This window comes from Choloepus didactylus (assembly GCF_015220235.1).
Source record: "Choloepus didactylus isolate mChoDid1 chromosome 11 unlocalized genomic scaffold, mChoDid1.pri SUPER_11_unloc2, whole genome shotgun sequence".
In the NCBI taxonomy this organism is placed as follows: domain Eukaryota; kingdom Metazoa; phylum Chordata; class Mammalia; order Pilosa; family Megalonychidae; genus Choloepus; species Choloepus didactylus.
In genome coordinates, this window is record NW_023637579.1 from 4,936,285 (window position 1) to 4,959,264 (window position 22,980).

At 48.6% G+C, this 22,980-nt stretch overlaps 1 protein-coding gene across 3 annotated transcripts in view; it reads right to left on the reverse strand.

Moving 5' to 3' along the window:
• Positions 1-22,980, reverse strand: part of WNT3A (Wnt family member 3A) — a 73,273-nt gene that overhangs the window by 41,731 nt on the left and 8,562 nt on the right. For 2 of the 3 annotated variants that reach the window (XM_037823272.1, XM_037823274.1), the window contains exon 2: positions 8,495-8,736. In XM_037823272.1, the coding sequence (XP_037679200.1) occupies positions 8,495-8,736 (242 nt within the window). Of the gene's footprint in view, positions 1-8,494; positions 8,737-14,333; positions 14,388-22,980 lie in introns of those variants that run through there. The other variant, XM_037823273.1, reaches the window with a different exon arrangement.

Sequence of the window (22,980 nt, forward strand, 5' to 3'; positions counted from 1 at the left end):
GAGACATCTGTCTGTCTCTCTGTCGGCGGGATGCTTCAGGACCCTGGGCCGAACAGGACTATCTGGTCCGGGACCCTCATTACAGGTAGGGAGACTGAGGCTCGGGAATGGGCCCCGATTTCCTCAAGATCACCCTACAAGCTCTATCCCTGGTGGAAGCATCTTTGGAGATCGCCCAGGGCTTTGGTTCTCAACACCTGAGACTCACATGGGGATATATATATATATATGTATAATACGGTTTTACTGAGGTATATTCACATACCCTACAATCATCCACAGTGTACAATCAGTTGTTCACAGTATCATCATATAGTTGTGCATTCATCACCAGAATCAATTTTTGAACATTATCCTTATTCCAAAAGAAATAAAAATAAAAGTAAAAAAGAACACTTAGAACATTCCATCCCCCCATCCCTCCCTATTTGTCATTTAGTTTTTCTCCCCATTTTTCTACTCATCCACCCATACACTGGATAAAGGGAGTGTGATCCACAAGGTTTTCACAATCACACTGTCAGCCCTTGTAAGCTACATAGTTATACAATCATCTCCAAGAATCAAGGCTACTGGATTGTAGTTTGGCAGTTTCAGGTATTTCATTCTAGCTATTCCAATGCATTAAAACCTAAAAAGTGTTATCTATATAGTGCATAAGAATGCCCAGCAGAGTGACCTCTCAACTCCATTTGCAATCTCTCAGCCACTGAAAATTTATATTGTTTCATTTCATTTCCCCTCTTTGGTCAAGAAGATGTTCTCAATCCCATGATGCCAGGTCCAGGCTCATCCCCGGGAGTCATATCCTGTGTTGCCAGGGAGATTTACACTCCTGGGAGTCAGGTCCTACATAGTGGGGAGGGCAGTGAGATCACCTGCTGAGTTGGCTTAGTTAGAGAGAGAGGCCACATCTGAGCAACAAAAGAGGTTCTCTGGGGGAGACTCAGGCACAATTATAAGGAGGCTCAACCTCGTCTTTGCAGTAACAAGCTTCACAAGGGCCAGTCCCAACCCTGAGAGCTCAGCCTGCTAACTTGTTTGTCCTCAATGTTTGTGAGAATATCACAAACTCCTAAATCACCTGAGGATATTTTAAGAGTCCCCTGAGCTCAGGTCACAACCCAGAGCAATTAGATCAGAATCTTGGGGGGTGGGGCCCAGGCCTCAGGATTCTTTTTTTTTTTTTTTTTTTTTTTTAACCTCTCCCCAGGTGGCTTTAATCAGCAGCCAAGTCTGAAACCCGGTGGCCTGGTGGGGGTCTGACAGGTAAGGAGAGGGCTGCACAGCTGCCTATTACAGCATCGTAGCCTCACTCCCTGAAGGCAGAGGTTAGGGTTCTCATCCCCCCACCCCTCCCTTGGCCATTATTTATGATCTGGGAAATATCCATTCTCCAAACAATGGGTTTTTCTGGAGAAAATGCCCTGTCTACATGGATGGATGGTCTAACTTCTCCAGCACCACCAATATCTTCTGGAAAGGAGACATGGGATGCCAGTATTAATTCAGGTATAATAAATCCTAGGAGCTGTCACCAGCGTGTGCCTTTCCGTGCGTGTTGGTCCAATCCCACAAGCCGGCGTTTCTCCAAAGGGAGCTGGCCACGTCCTCTGGCCTAGCCCCAGCAGGCAACGTGTGAATTAAACACCAGTGTGAGGGACAGAAGAACAGACAGCTAGCTGCCGGCAGAGCCCAGAGCCGAACTCGCACCCCAGCTCCGCTTTCAAAGTGGGCTCCGGAGCAAGCTCAACTCTCCCCCCTGGTTCGTGGAATGAAGCACTTACATTAGCTGTGAACGCTTATGTGACTCTTGGAGCTAGCATTATCCCAGCCTGCAGCCAGGCCTCCACCCCGTCCTTCCTGTCCCCATTTCCACTGAGCATCCGTGAAGCTGGGGTGCTGATGAGTGGCAGCCCGATGCACCCCACCAGCGTCTCCCAGGATGACGGCAGGACCTTCTGGGAATCCTCACGTCCTTCCCACGTCTAGATAAGCCGTCCTCCAACATGTCTTCCCTCCGCTATCTGAGTGGGGCAGCCCTCTCCAATGGGGACAGGCTTCCTGCCATCTCAAAATCCCTCCCGTTTCCTTCTTGTTCAGGAGGAAAGGAAAGCCCCAGGCAGCCCTCCTGCACCGTGGCACTGGAACCAGGAGCTCATGGCCACGGTATACACACTGGCCACCTCTCCACCACTTCGCCCCACTGACCACGCCAGAACAAGGACCATGTCACGTGCTGGCGTAACTGCCCTCCCTGCCACCACGTCTCCACGGGGAAGGTGCTGTGTGATTGATGCCATGCAGCCTGCTGTGTGAAGTGGGCTCAGCTGCAGTTACAGTCCCACTTCATGGGCCCAGATGCTGACACGCCGAGAAATGAGTGAGTTGTCATTGAAGGTCACTCCAAAGTCAACTCTGGAAGCTTTCCTCTCTCTGTTCCAGTTTCTTCCTACACAAGGGACCCCTGACATGCTCCCTCCTCTCTGTGCTCTGCCCCAGGGACCCATCCCAGGCTCCAAGCTGGACTTCCACCTGGAATCCATCGCCCTTGGTGTGCTCACCTCTAAAGGACATGGCGTGGCCATGACCCCTGATATCCAAGGAGCTCCGGTCCTTGACGCGACCCCAGTCTGGAGTCAGGTCCCACTGACTCTCCTTCCAGTGCTTAACTCCACATTAGGCATCTCCTTCATCATCTGGCCTCCTCCCCACACTCCAGCCGACCCCAGGGGCCTGTGCATCTCTTTTCAGACAGCTCTTGAGTTCCTTGCTTCCTGTGCATTCTGGCTGTTGGCCTGAGCAAGGCCATTTGTTCACCCCATGCATTGTGACTGAGCGCCTGCAAGGCATGCAGGAGCTCACAGAGCTCACCATCTAGCAGGGAGGCAGACTCTCACATACAGAAAATCACCCACAGAGCAGGTGGTGAGATATGAAGCAGAGTGAGGACACTGGGAGGGCCAGCTGTGGGCAAGGGTGGGCTGTGTCATACAAGGTGATAGGTGGCATTCAGAACAGAAACCTGAAGAAAACCTCAAGTGAGCCGTGGAGATGGCAGGGGAGAGAGCATCTCAGGCAGAGGGTACTGGCAAGTGTGTGTTGCAGAAACAGCAAGGAGGTTGGCAGGGCTGGAGATGGGGGCGAAAGGGAGAATAGAGAGGCTGATGGAGAAGACACAGCCAGAGGCTGGGGGACTCTGGGAGAGTTGGGAATCTGACTCGGGCACCAGGAAAGGATCAGCGTGACTGTGTGAGAGCCCCTGCCATCACTCAGGAAGTTAGGATGGCAGCTTAATAACTGGGGGTACAGGGCTGGATTCTGGATTTGGGTTGAAGACAGAGCCAGTGGGAGTTGTAAGTAGGAAGTGATGATGGGGAAGCCAGGAGATCCCCTTCAGGACTGCATGGTCCCTCTAGCAGGATTTTTCCAAAGCAACCTGCCTTCCCCCAACCCCACCCCTGTAGCCAAGCAGCTTTTTTACAGCAGAACTTCTTTCCCAGGTCTTCACCAGCCCACCTGAGGTTGGTGGCACTTTCCAGAGCTAGCCATATCAATACACATACCATCCTCCACGTTCATCTCACAGAGCAACCTCTGTACCCCATCGAGTGGAGGGGCCTGTGGGTGGACCTTGGTAACGGCCTCGACCAGTAGAATGTTCTGGAAGTGGCCCTGCCTGGCCTCCAAGACTAGGTCTTAAAAGGTGACACAGTGTCATCAGTGAGGGATGGAGCAGGGAGCGCCTCCACCAAAACGCTGAGAAAATGAACAAAAACTCTCAGAATCAACCCTTCTCGGTTATTACCTTACATGGCAATAATTAAATTAGTCTAGTAAAAGGCAAAGGCTGGTGGATTGGATGAAAAACCATGATCCATCTTTACGCTGTTTACAGGAGCCTCACTTTAGGCACAAAGACAAAAGAGGTTGAAAGTAAAAAGGGGGAAGATTCCGTGTAAGCAGATGGATCTACAATAATAGTTGGAGACTTCAATACACCACTTTCAATAATTGATAGAACATCTATGCAGAAGATCAATAAGGACACAGAGGGCTTGAACAACACTATTAAACAATTAGACCTAATGGACATATATAAAACACTCCACCCAACAGTAGCAGAAAACACAGTTCTCTTAAGTGCACATGGAACATTTTCCAGGATAGACCATATGTTAAGCCACAAATCAAGCCTCAATAAATTTTGAAATGTTGTAATCATACCAAGTATCTTCTCAGACCACAATGGAATAAAGCTAGGAATCAATGGCAGAAGGAAAACTGGGAAATTTACAAATATGTGGAAATTAAACAACATATTATTAAATAAACAATGTGCCAAAGAAGAAATCACAAAGAAAATTAGGAAATATCTTGAGATGAACAAGTATGAAAATGCAACGTATGAAAACTATGGCAGTGCTCAGAGGGAAATTTAAACCTCTAAAAGCCTACATTAAAAAAAAAAAGATCACAAATCAGTAAGCTAACCTAACACCTAAAGAAACTAGAACAAGAACAAACTAAATCCAAAGTTAGTATAAAGGAGGAAATAGTAAAGATGAGAGTGGAGATAAATGAACTGGAGAACAGAAAAACAATAGAGAGAATCAACAAAACCAAAAGTTGGTTTTTTGAAACGATCAATAAAATTGACAAGTCTTTAGCCAGACTGATAAAGAAAAAGAGAGAGAAGACACAAACAACTAACATCAGGAATGCAAGTGGGGACATGACTGCCAACAAAAATAAAAGCATTATAAGAGGGTATTATGAACAATTATATGCCAACAAATGAGGACACTTAGATGAAATGGACAAATTGCTACAAGCATACAAATGACCTAAACTGATGCAAGAAGAAATAGAAAATCTCAACAGACCTTTAACAAGAAAATAAACTGAATCTGTCATCAGAAACTTCCCAACAAAGAAAAGCCCAAGACCACGTGGTTTCACTGGTGAATTCTACCAAATGTTTAAAAAAGAATTAGCACCAATACTTTTCAATCTCTTCCAAAAAATAGAAGAAGAAGGAAAACTTTTTAATACACTTCATGAAGCCTGTATTACTATGATACCAAAGCCAGACAAAGACACTGCAAGAAAAGAAAACTACAGACCGATATCCATTATGAATGTAGATGCAAAAATCTCAACAAAATATTAGCAAATCAAATCCAGCAGCACATAAAAGGATTACTTGCAATCATTGAGGAGGGTTTATCCAGGAATGCAAGGGTGTCTCAGTATATGAACATCAATCAATGTAAAACTCCACATTAATAGAATGAAGGAACAAAACCATATGATCATCTTAATTGATGCAGAAAAGGCTTTTGATAAACTCCAACACCCTTTCATGATAAAAACACTCAACAAACTAGGAATAGAAGGGAACTTCCTTAACTTGGTGAAGGGCATATGTGAAAAACTCACGGCTAACATTATATTCAATGGTGATGTGAAATCAGGAAGAAGGCAAGGATGCTAACTTTTGCCACTTCCATTTAACATTGTAATAGACGTTCTACCCAGAGCAATCAGGCAAGAAAGGGAAAGAAAAGACATCCAAACTGGAAAGGAAGAAGTAAAACTATCTCTAGTCATAGATGACATGACTGTATGATCAGAAAATCCTAAAGAATCCACAAAACCACCTCTCAGAGCTAAGAAATGAATTCAGTGAAGTTTCAGGATACAAGATAAAAGTACAAAAATATGTTGGATTTTTTTGCATTGGCAATGAACAATCCAAAAAGAAATTAAGAAAACAATTCCAAACTTACTTCAGCATCAAAAAGAATAAACTACTTAGAGATCCATTTAACCAACGAGGTGCAGGACTTATACACTAAAAACTATAAAACATTGCTGAAAGAAATTAAAGAAGACCTAAATAAATGGAAAGACATTCTGTGTTCAGGATTGGAACACTTATTATGTTAAGATGTCAATATTACCCAAGATGATCTACAGGTTCAATGAAATCCCTATCAAAATCCCAGCAACATTTTTTTTTTCTTTTTGCAGAAATGGAAAAACCAATCCTAAAATTCATATGAAATGGCAAGGGACCCCAAATTGCCCAAACAAAATTGAAAAAGAGCAAAGTTGGAGGACTCATGCTTCCCTATTTCAAAACTTACTACCAAACTACAGTAATCATAACAGTGTGGTACGAGCATAAGGATCATCATCTAGACCAATGGAATTGATTTGAGAGTCCAGAATTAAACTCGTATTTCTATGGTCAACTGATGTTTGACAGGGATGCCATGCCCATACAATGGGGAAAACAGAGTCTCTTCATCTGGTGCTGGGAAAACTGCACTTCCACATGCAAAAGAATCAAGTCAGAACTTTCCCCCCTTTTACAGAAATTAATTCAAAATGGATCAAAGATCTAAATGTCAGAGCTAAAACTCTCAAAATCTTTGAAGAAAACATAGTAGCAAATCTTCATTCCCTCGGATATGACAACAGATTTTTAGATTTGACATCAAAAGCATGAGCAAAAAAGGAAAAATAGATAAATCAGACTTCATCAAGATCAAAACTTTTGTGCATTAAAGGAGACATTCATGAAAGTGAAAAGATAAACTACAAAATGGGAGAAAATATTTGCAAATCATATATCTGATAAGGGACTTGTATGAAGAATATATAAAGAACTCCTATAACTCAAGAACAAAAAGATGAACAGTGCAATTGAAAAATAGGCAAAGGACACGAATAGACATTTCTCTAAAGAAGATATACGAATGACCAACAAGTCAATGAAAATATTCTCTTAGGGAAATGCAAATCACCAAAACCACAATAAGAAATTAATTCATACCCACTAGAATGGCTGAAAGAAAAAAGACAGACAATAACAAGTATTGGTAAGGATATAGACAAATTGGAACCCTTGTACACTGCTGGTGGGGATATAACATGGTACAGCCACTGTGGAAACAGTTTGGTGGTTTCTCAAAAAATTAAGCAGAATTATATATGACCCAGCAATTCCACTCCTAGGTATACACCCAAGAAAACTGAGAACAGGTTTTCAAACAAATACTTGTACCCAAATGTTCATAGTAGCACTATTCACAATAGCGAAGAGGTGACAACAACCCAATTGTCCCTCAATAGATGAACAGATGAACAAAATCTGGTATATTCATACAATGGAATATTATTCATCATTGAAGGGACTGAAGGACTGATACATGATGCAACATGAATGAGCCTGGAAAACATTATGCTAAATGAAAGAAACAAGACACAAAAAGTCACATATTGTAGGATTCTATTTTTATGAAATGCCCAAAATAGGCAAATCCATAGATACAGAAAGCAGATTATTGGTTGCTAAGACCCTGGGGTTGGGTGGGGATGAGAGTGGCTGCTAATGGGTAAGGGGCTTCCTTTGGGGAATGATGAAGGTATTTCGGAGTTAGATAGAGGTGGTAGTTTCCCAACACCGTCAATGTACTAAATGCCACTGGAGTGTATGCTTTAAAATGGTTCATTTTGTATTATGTGATTTTTCATCACAATGAAATAGACAGGTGATGAAACTTCCACCTACCTCTCTCCCCCCACCCTCTCTCTCTCTCAGTTCTTGCCCTTGGTCCAGCCATCATATTATAAGAAACTCCAGATGTGGAGAAGCCATTTGTGCATGCTCTGGGTGACAGAATCAGCAGCTGTGCCTGCCGGGCTGCTTTTCTCTCGAGGTACAACACATGATTACTATCATCTTAAACTACCTAGTTTTGCGATAGTTCGCTCTTCAGCAATAGATAACCAATACCCAGCTATTCTCATTTACCTTTCCTTCCCCAATAACCCATGGCTCCAGGACCCTGGATAGCTCCTGCCCGTATGTCTTTGCGCATATTGCTTAATGCCACGTTGCCCCCCAAACCACTTTCTTCCTGTGTTTACTTTGCATTTTCTCTCCCTCCGAAGGCTCGCCTCCTCTGAGAAGCCTTCCGAGACTCGCCTTGCAACCCCTAGGAGAGTCTGCTTTCATTCTGGGGGAGCGGGAAGGAGGAGGAATATCTGGGGATCTGGTTGATTCTACAGATCATCGTTGTTCCTAACCTCCAGAAGCCCCACTCGAGAGCTGGCTCCTCAAAGAAGTTAAACGTAGAATTACTGCATGACCCAGGAATTCCACTCCTCGGTACCCACCCAAGAGAAATGAAAACAGGTCTTCAAACAAACACTTGTACCTGCTCACAAGTGTGGGAAAGGAAACTCAGAGATGCCAGTGGTCACGATAGTCTGTGGAGCACTCCCCACATGCTCGAGGAGCCGTTTTCACCCCCACTCGCTGAGGAGCACACGGGGGGCAGAACAAGATGAAACAAACGGTCCTGCGTTCCACCAGAGACCCAGACCCAGGCCCTCGGCTCGGGACCCCACCTCACCCACAGCCAAGAGGGAGCCGAGGAGCAATTCCCTCCTGCCCGCCCTTCCGGACTGCCCCACATACCTTTGTCCAGCACGGGCCCAAAGATGGCCAGGCTGTCATGGACGGTGGTGCAGTTCCAGCGGCGGCCGCGGAACTGGTACTGGCACTCATGGATGCCAACCTTGACGCCTTCTGCCACACTGGGCATGATCTCCACGTAGTTCCGGCAGAAGCGCAGCTGCTTGGGCACCAGGCCAGGGATGCTGGCACAGAGGATGGGCTGCGTGCCCAGGGAGGAGTACTGGTGCCCGATGGCCAAGGACCTGGAGGAGGGGGACGAGGGGGCTGGTTAACATGGGAGCCGGTCCGGCCCATCCTGCACGACAAATGCAGCAGGAGACGAGCCCCTTCCTGGGGCAATGCTTTGTCTGGGGGAGGGGACAAGGCCCTTTTCTTTGGGGCACAATGATAGTCAAGTATAAAACGTAGTTTGTGCCATTAAGGAAACTTGATTTTATGGAGAATCCAGGATCCCTACTACCTGTGTGGTACAAATGACCCGAGACTTAACGCAAAGCAGAATGTCAAGATGTGCAACATGAAAGAGTAAAATATTAATCAAAGAAATGCTGAGGGTCTAAACTGCTGCATTAATTGGAGGAGCCTCTGTGCACCTTTGGGAAGCTCTGGAGAATAGAACCTGCAAACACAATGTGGAAGGCAGCTGCTGAGTGTTGGGGTCTCGGGCTTGAGAAGGGGAGCACTGGCTTCCTGGCAGGGCGGGAGGGGGTTGTTATGCAGGCAAAAGTACAGCTAAACTCCCACTTACCATATGAGCCAGCAAGTCAGCTTTGGGTTGTTTACCCAGAAGGTATAAAAACACATATCCACTATAAGACATGTTCAAGAATGTTCACTGAGCTTCATTCGTGAGTGCCAAACATTGGAAACAACACAAATATTCATCCATAGGGGAGTGGGTAAACAAAGAGTGGTTTGCTCATGGAGTGGAATGCTACTCAGCAGTGTAAAGAAATGCACTGCGGATCCACACCATAGCATGGGTGAGCCTCAGCTGACAATGAGCTGAGTGAAGGAAGCCTGACACGAAGGAGCACATGCTCTGTGAGTCCTCTAATGTAAGGTTATGTGAAATTGTGGATAGTGGACAGGCAAAACTCAACTATGGGGTCAGAAATCAGAACAGGGGTTACCTCTAAAAACGGCGGGATAGCAGAACTGTAAAACAGCCACCACCAGCCACATAGGGCTATTTAAATTTAAATGAATTAAAATAACAAAAAAAATGGAAATTCAGTTTCTCAGTCACATTAGTGATATTCAGGCACTCTGTGGTCAGTGGCTACCATCTTGTACATTCAGATATGGGCCATCTCCCTCCTTACAAGAAAGTTCTATTGGAACACACCGGTCTAGGTTGATGAAAAGGTTCTATGTTTTGACTGGGGTGTTGATTACACAGGTGTTTCCATGTCAAAATGAACTGAATTGTGCACTGAAGATCCGTCCATTTTACTATGTGTAATTATGCTTCAATTAATAAAAAAAAAAAAGAATTGCCAGGTCCTTTTGGGGACTGGTGGGAGCAGGCAAAGGGGAAAGAACACAAATTCCATCCAGACACCTGTTCTGCAGACACAAGCTCAGGGGTAGGGCTCTCCAACCCCTGACTCAGACCTCATCTTCCCTACTCTTTAATAGCTGTACTGTGGTCTAATATATGGATAGACACATTCCATATCAGAGGACATTTAGGTTGTTTCCAGTGTAAAGAAAATTTTAAAAATTACAATGTTGCAATGAGTGTCCCAGTGTACATAATTAATAAGTGACTGCAAAACACCCATCGATTGAATTACTGAAGTAAAAATTTTAGGGCAAATGTGATGGGCACTTTACGTTTAAATAGATGTTTCCAAATTCACTTCTAAATTCCCCTCAAGAATGGTGCACAAGGGTGCCATTTACCCACCCTTGCCAATTTAGCCATTACCTAATTCAGAAATGCTTCTAATCCCATGGATGACACATGGCTACATCTGCCTGTTTGCGTGTCTACCCAGTCCCATGGGTGACACGTGGTTATGTCTACCTGTTGATGTGTCTACCCAGTCTGATGGGTGACGTATGGTTACATCAGCTTGTTGATGTGTCTACCCAATCTGATGGGTGACACGTGGTTACATCTACCTGTTGATGTGTCTACCCAGTCCAATGGGTGACACGTGGTTATGTCTACCTGTTGGTGTGTCTACCCAATCTGATGGGTGACACGTGGTTACATCTACCTGTTGATGTGTCTACGCAGTCCGATGGGTGACACATGGTTATATCTACCTGTTGATGTGTTTATCCAGTCCTGTGGGTGACACGTGGTTACATTTGCTTGTTGATGTGTCCACCCAGTCCCGTGGGAACAGATGGTTATGGCTGCCTATTGATGTGTCTATACCCAATCTGATGGGTCACATGTGGTTGACATCTGCCTGTTTATGTGTCTACCTGGTCCAATGGATGACACATGGTTACATCTGCCTGTTGATGTGTCTACCCAGTCCTGTGGGTGTCACGTGGTTACATCTGCTTGTTGTTGTGTACACCCAGTCCCGTGGGGACAGATGGTTATGGCTGCCTATTGGTGTGTCTACCCAATCTCCTGGGTGACAAGTGGCTATGAATCCCCATGGATGCATCTTTCTTCCCTACTAAGAAGGTGGGTTCTAGAAGGCTGAACTCTGCCTAAAGGCTCTTCACATCTCAATGCTTAGGACACCCCTGGTGGATATTCTATGTGAGTGAGGGAGTGGCTGCTGCTGTTTTACAGCGCTGAGCTGGGGACCTGATTCCCATCTTTTGCTTATAGGGCAACTACTGATGTCACAAGGGGTCTTCACAGTTCTCTGGGATGGAGGAGTGCAGAGACCCTCAGTGTAGTCATGGGAGAAGACCCAGGCATCAGAGGCTCCACAGATAGAGAAGAGACAGCTGGATGGGTAATGAGTTCTTGGGGATGGTCATCCACAGCTTCTGAGCAAAAGGTCCTCAGAAATCTGGGGGCACCTGCTTCCACAGAGAGGTAAACAGACTCCAACTGAGCTCACATAGGTCACCACCCACCAGCTCTTCTCTGGTGAAGACAGTCCCTCCTCTCTCCCCTCTTCCTCCTCAGTATCCGATCTCCCTCCACCTCTCTGGGCTCCCCTGTGTGGTCCATCCCAGGGCCCGGTGTGGAGCTCTTCAGCATCATTCCACCTGGCTGTGACCCTTGGGCTGCAGGATGGTGCATTGCTTATTTGTAGCTTTCTCCTGTGGACTCCAGGAAAGGAAAACTTTCCTCCTTTGGTGGGGAAACTGAGGCACGGCGCTCTTATTGATGCCTTGACTGGAAACCATCCTCCCCCCTGCGGGGTTTACTCTTAGTCAGCACATCCTGTCCCCCTGGGAGGATTAAACCCCCATCCAAGAGGTTGGAAAGAAAGGCTTCTACGTTCCTCAGTAACCCATGCATATGCATTATGATACTGATATTTAGTAAGTCCTGTTTTGAGTCTAACTCAGTTCCATCTAGCTGCAGTGAGAGCAGCATGAAATGGTGAATCACTGTCTCTCAGTCTCAGAAAAACAAACCTACCCTCTAGAAATACAAATTAGATCCCATAACCCTTCTCTCCAAACCCCTTAGACCCTGGAGTGGCTGGGGACTGCTCTACTAGGCAGTGCTGCTATACTCTAGATCTGTCAGTTGGCTTTCCTCTTGCACCCTGCAGGGCACACTGGCCTCTAGGCCACACCTTCCCACCTCTGTCTCTACCAGCTCCTCAATGGAAAGGTCTTTGCTCCATTCTCAGCCCACGGAAATTCTCTCAACCTCCGCATCCATGCCAAATGCCCTTTCTTCCTTGCAGCCTTCCTGATCTCTTACTCAGGGCAACCCCTCTCTGCTCCTCTTGGCCACCCCTTGCACAGCTCCATCCCCAACCAACTGGAGCTTCTGCATGACAAATGGAAAGGCTAGGGGACATGGGTAATTCTCCCTGGAAAACCTGACTCTGGAGCCCTCCACGTCCTTGCTCCTCAGGGCTCCCACCTCCCTGGACATGCCACATTATTTCTGCCTCTGGAATTTTCTTTCTCTCCTCTCCTCCTTGCTGAATCACAGCCCTTGAGAGTTAAACCCTATCCTCCTCCAGGACAGCTTTGTGTGACTGTCCACAGGACCCATGCACTCAGCATAACCAAGGGGAGCTCAGCCCTCCTCTGAATGGGCTGCCTGTCCCCATCCTCTCTCCTGACTAGACACCAGGCATCCTTTGGGTTACCTCACACATTCATGCCCTGGAGACCTGATCCTCCTAAGTCTCTCATCCCGCAGCTAGAATGCTGCATAAGTCTTGCAGCTGGTCTCCCTTCCTCCCAGGACGGCCTCTCCAGTCTGTCCTCCACATGAAGGTCTTGAGGAGCTGGCAGACTGAATCCTGCAGTCCTTTGGCTCAGACCCAACAGGAATCACACGTCCCAGAGCTGAAATTTGTTTCCCTGATATGGGATGTGACTGTGAGGGCTTGTCTGTTCATCCATTCATTTGTTCATTTGTTTGTTCATCCATCCATCCATCCATATACATACATCTATCCATTCATTCATTCATTTGTTCACCCATCCTTCTATCCATCTTTCCATGCATGCATGCATTCATCCATTCACCCATCCATTCATTCACTCATTCATCTATCCATTGATCCATCTATTCATCTATCTATCCATTCATCTGTCCATTCATTCATTCATCCATGTATCCATCCATTCATTCATTTGCTCATTCATCCATCCATCATCCATCTACCCATCCATTCATCATTCATCTGTCCATCCTTCCATTCATTCATCCATTCATTTGTTCATCCTTCCATATATGCATGCATTCATCCATTTGTCTATCCATTCATTCATCCATTCATTGGTCCATCTATCCATTCATCCATCAATTCATCATCCATTCATTCATTCATCCATCTATCCATCCATTTATTCACTTGTCCTTCCATCCATCCATCCATCTACCCATCCATCCATCCATCCCCCCACCCATTAACCCAGCCATCCATTAGCTCATTCATGTGTGCATTCCTTCATTCACCATCATGGAGCACCTACTAAGTACCAGTGACCCAGCCAGGCCTGACTTCCCCCAGGTTTCTCCCATGCCTGCCAAAAGCCCCACAGATCCTGATGTCTCTGAAGGTGGCCAGCCCTGGCACAGGTGTGTGAAGGGCCTTCACTCCCTCCGCCTGGAGTGCGTGCCCTGCCCCCAATGTCCTGCCCTCTCTGCTTGAGCTCGGCCCTCTGATCACTCTCAGGAAGCTTTCCCTGTGATTTCTGACCCTCACTTGCCTTTGCACCCTGTTCTGCAGAGAATGACATACTTCTCTTTGGGTGGAGACCACAAAGATTGTGACCAATAACCTCTCGGGGACCCTGTGTGTGGATTGGGGTACTTGGTTTATAGTTTCTCAATGGAACAGTACATGGAAGTCTCAGGGGTGGTGAATGGTCAGCCAAGTGGAAGGAAAATTCCTTATGCAGGGCCTTGGGCACAGTAGGATCCAGCAGAGCGGCTGTGTCTGTGTCTGGAGGGCGTCAGGCCAGTGGAAAGGGGGGGCTGGGTCAGGAGTCCCAGAACACAGAAGGGGAGTGGACCCAGGGGAGGCAAATGGGGTAATGGAGGCAAAAGACAGGTGATGGGCAGTGCATGGGCTTTCCTCTTGACCAGGCCACCCCACCAGCACCCACATTTGCACTGTGAGCCTCCCAGCTGTAAAGAACAAAGAGCAAAATCTCTCCTTCACCTCAATCCTCCATCTAGCGAATGCCCATTTATCTGCTTTCTTTCGCGGCTAACCTTTTCAGAAGAATTGGAGCTTTCCATTTGCTGCTCCATCCACTTCAGTTTGGCATCTCTGTCCACTGTGACACTGAAACATCTCTGGTAAGGTCTCCAACGATCACCCGGGGCCACTTTTTGTCCCATTAGACCACTCAGCTTGCCTTGATGTGGCTGACCTCCCCGTCTGGGCTTGGGTGATGTCATTCTCTCCAACTCTCCACCACCCTCTCTGGACCCCTTCTGCTCCTTTGCTGGGTGGGTCCTGGACCCTCCTCTCCCCTCTCCCTGTCCTCTCTTGGAGATGCGTCCTATCATCTGTGTGCAGAAAACTCCCCCTGCTCCTGGACTGTGATGACAACTCCTCCACTAGACACCACTTAGCACAGCATGCTATAACCTCATATGTCTGCTGAATGCAAGTTTCTCAAGTGGTAGCCATGGCTCTGTCTTGTTCGTCACGGGTCCCCAGCTCGTAACAAGTGCCTGGCATGGGGCAGGTGTTTGGGTTACAGCTGCTGAACCAGCTGACCCTAGAGGCATGAGGCTCCACTCACTCTTTGTGCTCTGGGAGGACGATGTGACCCACCTCAGTGGTAGCACAGCCCACAATATGGACCTACACATGCCCTACGCCCCAACTTTCCACACAAGTCCATGACTTGCTGGCTTTAGTCCCAGCTCAGCCACTAATGTCATGGGACTTGAATGAGGAGCTTTTCCTCCAGGGGCCTCCGTCTGTGCTGGCAACACCATGGGCTTGGATGACATCCTCTCTAATGAGTGAGAGAGAGGTACAGTGGGAGTGTGGGGAGGATGGGGTCCCTGGAGACAGAGGAGCTGGTGGCCTCAAGAGGCTGGGGGGTGGGGAAGCAGGAGGTTGGTTCAGACTCAGTCAGCTCAGGCCTGAAGCCCACCCCTGGCCTGCTCGCCTGGCCCGTTCTGTCCCAGAACAAGAAAGAGCCAGTGTGGCTCAGGTTCTGGAAGGTCTCGATGGTTGCCAAAGTGGGACAATGGTAGTCAGGCTAGTGTCTTTCCAACTATGCTCCTGGGAGCTCCTGGAGCCCCAATAGGGGGTGCCCCAGGGGCTAGGATCTGGAGTGAAGCCCTGACAGTCCACTGCCCCAGTTTGCCTGGGAATGAGGAGATTTCAGTTCTAAAACCAGGAAAGTTGCTCCCCCTGCCCCAGGTGGAGCTGACCTGGCTTGCTTTGGCTTCTGCATCCATTTTATCACCACAGCTTCCCATCCACCCTTCTGCATTTTGACTTTCCGCAAAAGATTTTCTTTGCAGAAGGACTGCAAGCAAATGTTGAACTCTAATCAATGTTGAACATGCTGAGATGTTTAGAGGCAGAATTGCTGATGTCTGCAAAACTTTTTTGAAATGCAAAAAAAAGAAAATCAGATGAACTGATGGATGGTGTGGTGGCCTGGAGTTATGTACTCCAGAAAAACATGTTTTTAATCTTAATCCATTCCTGTGGGTGTGAACCCACGGTAAATAGGAGGTTTTGAAGTTGTTAATTTTAGCTGAGGTGTGGCTCAGCTGAATCAGGATGGGCCTTAATCCTATTACTGGAGACCTTATAGAAAAGGCCAGAGACGAGAAGCCTCGGGAACCATCCAGAAGCTGGAAATCAACGGGACCCGGAAGAGAAAGGAGAAGTCACCGCCACGTGCATTGCCATGCGATACAAAAGCCAAGGAGCCCCAAGGATTATGGGTCAGCCAGAAGTACCGACCGTGGGAGACAGCCAGCCTTCTAGCCTCTGAAACCATGAGCCAATAAATTCCTGTCATTAAGCCAACCCATTGTATGGCATCTGTTTTAGCAGCTGGGAAACTAAAGCAGAGGGATAGAGGGAAACGGTTAGGTATGATAAACCAGGTGGGGTAGAATGTGAATTGTGGGTACACTGTATTCACTGTAAAAGCCTCTCGTCTTCTCTACATGCTTGAAAATGTTCATTAGTGAGAAGTTGGGGGAAAACGCTTGAAAGTCACGCCTCCGGTCTCTGAGTGTTTCTGAGCAATGCTAGGTTCGGAGGTTAATGGGGCCATTTGCTTCCTCCTTCTTCTCTCTCTTACTGGGGAGCTGGGGAGGGGCAAGAGTGCATCCCTACCAAGGAAACTCGACTCTGGGTTGACTTCACTTTACTGATTAAATGGGCTTGTTTATTGGAGACTCGGAACAAGGGGGAAGAAAGGGGTCATGTAGTTGAGACTGAAAGCAAGTCATTTTCTGCAATCTTTAGTCACAGCCCAATGCCCAAGTTTCTAAACCCAACTCCGGACCCAGCCTCTCTCTGTGCTCAAAATGGGAACTTGACCGGGGCACCCAGCCAGCTGTGGTGTGCCCATCCCCACTGCCGCCTGCTTCCGAGGCCAGGATGCGCTCTGGGTGGGGTGGGGACACGTGCCAACAGAGAGTCCTCTCTGCCAACCCTTGGAACCCTGCAGCCCCCTGCAGAGGGGTGGACAGAGCCTGGGTGAGGGGAGCAGTGGCCGTGTCCTGTGCCTCCCCCGTGACACCGCAGGCCCACGTCTCCCAGGAAAGCAGAGCTGGGCTCCCGCGTTCCCAGTCTCTCGGCAGCCTAGGGGTTCTCAGGAGCGTGCTGAGTCAGCGTGCTCTGGCCCGCAGCCTCTGCACCCCCCCCCAGCCCTCCTCCCAGGACAGGCCCCAGCACGCTGCCTCCTGAGCGTTGCCAGGGCGCAGCCAGCCAGAGACACAGCCCAGATGGGGCTGCAGCTGTTCTGTCTACCACCAGCACCCACCGGGCTTGGGGGCACCCCCCTTAGCATGCCTCAGCCTCCTCAACCCATCCCTGGGCCAAGGGGCCCCATTAGCCTTTGAGTTACTTCCAGAAAGGCCTGTCCTGGAGACCCTGGAGACCCTGCCCCAGGAGGCAGGAACTCACAGTCTATATAAACATTGTATAAAATATCCAAACTAGATATGCAACTCCCACCCTGGATCCAAATTTCTACTTCAAGGAAAATGTAGATGCTCTGATGAATCAATACTTGGAGAAGCACAAAGCGCAACTCCTTTCCCCCACATTTCTGGGAGGAAGTGGGGCGAGCACGGGTGTGGGGCCAGAGGTGGGCGCCTGGGAGAGGGAAAGGGGGGGAGGGGAGTCTCCAAAGAGAGCTGCGGCTGTGGGTGGGGGGACGGCACCCCTTCTGGGCCACGGCCCTGGAGCCTCAGGGAGACCTTCCACCCTTTTGCCCCAGAAGCCCAGAGCCTGCTGGCGGGGAGGGTAGAGACTGCATTTGCTCAGTATGGGGCCGCTGGGGGGCAGACCCGGAGCTGCAAGGAGAGGGCACCTCTAATCGCGCCTGGAAGCTGTGCGGCCTTCATCCCGGGTGACCTTCATCCCATCTGCATCTCCCCAGTACCCCCAGACCCGTTCCCAGAACTGGGGTTTTGCGCGATAAAATGCAATGACACTCAGTGCAACATTGGCTCCCGGATTGGATCTCGGAACAGGAAAAGGACATTACTGGAAAGACAGGTCAAATCAGCCCAGCGTTTAGTCAATCGTAACATGCCAGTGTTAATCTCTTCGCTGCGATTAAGAACACCATCCACCATCGTTACGTAACAAGTTACCATGAGGGCAAACTGGGTGAAAGGTGTCTGAGAACTCTCTGTTCTATCTTCAGCAGACGATTCCAAACAAGAAATGTCTTTTAAAAAAAAGGTGGTGGAGAAGGAAAAAAAGATAGTTACAAGGAACCGAGTATATTGATATACAGTCACAAAAATATTAAATTTGTGATTTAGCGAGATACGTTTCTTCACGAGTGCATTCAGCCACAGGTGGTCACCGCAGGTCTAATTACTGTAGTGATTTTGACGCGCGTAAAGGCATTTTGTAATCTCTGCAGCAACTGGCACGGGATATGAAAAAGATCGGATTTCTCCCCATGACAAAGTCACAGCTACTGCTAGAGCTGCCTCCATTCATTGTTGAAAGCAATGTCAGATGTCAGGGCGTGGCTGGTGGAAATGAAGATGTCGTTTTCCTATCCTGTTTTGGAGTCCTGAGGGGTGTGGAGGGCCCTGCTCTGGGGCCTGACACCAAGGGGGTGCTGGGGAGCATTTGCTGGGAAAGCTCCCCTGCTTCTGGTGGGATCAGAGTAGGGGCAGGGCTTCTCCACTCCAGGTAGCCAGACGCAGCTGCTCTCTCCCTGCTAGGAGCCATCTCCGTACCTCATCCCCGCCCTGTACTTCTCTGAGCCCAGAGTTCTGTCCAGACCCCCAAGAGATCCCATCCCCAACCTCAGGACTAGAAATATGACAGGGACATATCACAGCCTGTTGTGGCTTTGTCGGTGTAAATAAGGCCACTAATCTGTCATCTCTGAGTTAATTTAACTACACATGTTCTTTAAAAGCAGAATTTTCAGCTGGTAGCAAAAGAGAAAGTTGGGGAGATGCAAAGCACGAGAAGGATTTGACGTGCCTTGCTGCATCTGATATGTGGCCCTTAGGAGCCGAGCGGTCCCCGGCCGTCAGTCAGCAAGGAAACGGGGACTCAGTCCTACAGCCTTGTGGAAATGGTTTCGGCTGGCAACCTGAGTGAGCCTGGAAGCCAATGCTTCCCCAGAGCCTCTGCATGAGAGCCTGGCTCTGTGACGCTTTGATTTTACCCTTGTGAGACCTGGAGCTGAGAACCCAGCAGAGCTCTTGCAGTTCACATGGTGTTTTGTTTTAAGACACTAAGTTTGCAGTAATTCATTACTCTGTGATGGGCGATGAACATATTTACCATCTCCCTCCCTGTCCTTTGCACACACTGGCTTTTTTTCTGCCTCCCCTGAGCTCCAGGGGATAGCACCCCCAGGGAAGAAAGGAAACCCTGGAGGAAGCCGCCTCCGTCACAGGCAGCCCCCTCAATGGGCTAGCGTCGAGAAACCTGCCACTTGCACCTTCACCAAGCTGTCCTACCTGCTGTGTCACAACCACCACACTCCCCCTCCTACAGCGCCGTTCCTTCAGTGGACTCTCCTCCTGCTGCAGCAGACCCTTACTTCCCTCACAGCTCCTGCACTGGCTCACTGCACACCCCCTGCCCACCCTGCCCAGGGACCTGGGGGCACTGCTTAGCAAGGCTTGTTGCAGAGGGAGCTGGCCCAGGCCTCTGCTGCAGAGGTGGTGCCACACCAACCCTCGTCCAGGAAGCCGAGGCTCGGCGTCCGGAAACGTTGCCAAGGTCAAACTGTTAGCAGAACAGGGAATTCCAGCATAGGTCAACTTGCAGAGGCCTTCCCCTTTATTGCACAGTGCTATTAAACAGCAGCGCCCATAAAATAACACTTATAAACCAGCAAGACATAAATTATAATAATAAAACAAAACCTGTGCAGCCAGCACACAGCCTACGAAACAGAACATTCCAGATGCCTCCTTAACCCTAGACAGACCCTGTTTTCACCATGGAAAGGTTACCAAATAGGGGGCGTGGGTAGAGACCCCTGAGAAATGTCAGCCACCGTCACCACTGGGCACCACCACTTTCTTGGGTAACATTGGCCTGTGGCTTCAGAACACTCTGAGCCTCAGTCCTCCCGGCTGAAACTTGAGGTCACTGTATTGAAAGAGGGCCCCCCAAAGTGCGGTCCCTGGGCCAGCAGCATTGGCATTGCCCGGAGCTGGTGAGAAGGCGCACTGTCAGGCTCTATTCAGACCTCCTGAGTGGAAACGCTGAGGGTGCACCCAGCAGGCTCCATCTCAACCAGCCTGCAGGTGCTCTACGTGCGCCATGTTGGAGGACGACCAGGGTTGCAGAGGGTGCTTCCACATTGGACACTCGAGGGCTTCAGTGTCACCCAGCAGTGAGGAACTCTCTGTGGCATTATTTAAAATTTTTTACTTTTTATTTTTAGATAATTTCAAACTCACAGGACAGTTGCAAAAATAAAGCAAACTCATGCAAAGAATTCCAAAATGCACCAATTTTAATTTTTTCCCACATTTATTATATGGATCCATCTTATCAATCCATCTTCATCCGTCCATCCATCCATCCATCCATTTTCTCAGTCTATCAACCTATTCATCCATCCGTCCTTTCATCCATCCATCCATCCATTTTCTCAGTCTATCAACCTATCTATCCATCCATCCATCCATCCATCCATTTTGTCAATCTACCAACCTATCCATCCATCCATCCATCCATCCATCCATCCATCTTCTCAATCTACCAACCTTTCTATCCATCCATCCATCCATCTTATCAATCCATCATCTATCTATCTATCTATCTATCTATCTATCTATCTATCTATGTACCCACCTACCTATCTATTTATCTACCTATCTAATTTATCCATCAATCCATCCTTCCATCTTATCAATCCATCTATAATCTATCCTCTATTCATCTACCTATCCAAACATCCATCCATCCATCCATTCATCCATTTATCTACCAGTTTTCTAAACATTCGAGAGTAGGTTGCATACATCATGCTCCTTGAACACTTAAAAATACTTCCACGTACATTTCCTAAGAACAATGACATTCACTTAACTGCCTTAACATGAACTTTAACATGGATATAAAACATTCAATCTATATTCAATTCTTTCATATGTCCCAATAATATCCTTTTTTCTGTGGCTTCTTAAAGCCTGGCAGTCAAGGGCTCTCCTCTAGCTTCTCCTTCCTGAAGCTCCCAGCCACCCAAAAGGAGAGAGTGCTTTCTTGGTGGCAAGAGGGTGTCTCAGAGTTAAAGGGCGAGAGAAGGGAGGGGCTTCCATCACTGTGAGTCAGGTAAGGGGGGTTCTCCAAGGCCATGTCATCAAAGGGGCACTGAGGACCCTTGGGCGTATCCGGCTGCCCAGGGCCTCCCTGCTGGTCCTTCCTGACCACCTCTCCTGCACTTCCAGCCCAACGGTGTCAGAAACCCACACCTCACCTTGGAGGAGGTGAAAACCCTAAGAAGAACAAGTTCTTCCTGGGAGAACGAAGCATGAATGGTGAGCATTCCCAGAGAGGAAGGAACCGAGAGGGTTCAAATGAGATGAGAGGTCCAAAGCGGGGAGTGGGGCGACAATGGTGGTCCGTTCAAGGTCCATGAGAGATGCTGCAAGCTGTAAGTCCTCACTCCCATCCTGGGGACAGGGCTTCCAGAAATGTCCTTATTCATTCCACACCCAGGAGCCTGCTCTGGCTTGCCACACCTGAGGGGATGCACTGAGGAGCCCCCAGCCCAGCTGTTTGGCCGTCATGGGCCTCCTCCCCTCCACCTCCAAAGAAGGTTCCAGCACACGGCGACCTCAGGGATTGGCCATCCCTGTCCCAATACACAGTGAGTAAACTGAGGCCCAGAGAGGCTGTGCCCTTGGCCAAAGTCACAGAGCCATGCATTAGTGGACCCAGCGAGTGGGCACCTTTCTCTGTCTCTTGGCCTCAGGGAGAGCATGAGGGGAGAGGGTCATGGGGCTTGGTGAGGAGGAGCCCCTCAGACTGACACACCCCTCGCTGCACCCACGTCCCAGAGCCGTTTCCCTGCAGGCTTGCACCTGGTGCCATGATTCACCGACGAGGAGCTCATTGCACTTCCTTCTGCTCCCCTCCACCCCTCCAACGGAGGACTGTGTCCCAGGAGGCACCCATACACCCTGCCGCCATCTGCCACCCATCTGGAGATGACTCCCTGGGCTACAAGTTTAACTGTGCAACTGGTCGCTCCACCCTGATGTCTCACAGGTCCCTCAAAACTGGAGTGTGCAAACCTTCCCTAAGATATGGCCTCGTTCCTCCCTCTGAGCCTTTTTCCCTGGAATCCCAGCTCTGGAGAGATCTTTCTTTGGGGCCATCAGACAGCAGAAGGGTCCAGGAGTGGGAGGTCAGGTGAAATGCACGATGGAGCCCAAAAGGACGATCGAAATCACACTTGAGAAGATGCTGGGAATGCGGAAAAAAATGGGATGGTTGGTGTTGGTGTTTCAAAAGCCGAACATAGCCTGCTGCACACATTGCTCTTGTCCTTATGAAGAAGTGTACGTCTGGGAAGACAACCGAAAGGAGCACTACCAACGAAAACGCTTGAATTAGGTTGGGTAGAGTTACAGATTTGATTTCCTTCCAGATTTTCATTAATGGTTATTTTTTTTTTTTTTTTTAGTAATTGCTTGTTTGGAGGTTGAGCCTGTCACGTGAGCATGCACGAATGAGTTTTTGGAAACCGGCCTCCATTTGGTCTCCCAAGCCCCAGACTCCTGGGTTGTTCCAGCCCCTGTGGTGTTGGTGGCTGTGAAAGCCACACCTCCAGCCTGCAAGCCCTAATGATTTTTCCTCCCTCCCTCTGCCCCACTGGAGGGGAGGTGCTGTTGAAAGGCCGGGCACCCGGCCAGACCATCGTGCTCCGGAGAGAGCAGGGATACCGGCTGTGACATGCTTGGGAAGGGGAGGTAGGGTGCAGCTCCCGCCTCCCCGGATTTGCGGGCCTGCAGCCACCGAGTATGGTGGGGTTGCAGAAGACAGGTTGCAACCAGGAATGGGCCCCGTCGTGCGCTCCTTCCTCCACTTTGCGGCCCTGGACCCAGCCTTTGCCTTAGGTAGCCACAGGATTTGCAGTCAAGAGAGGTCCTCGGAGCTCAAAGCAAGGAGCGGTGGGGCGAGGAGCCGGGCGTCCGGTGCTCCGTG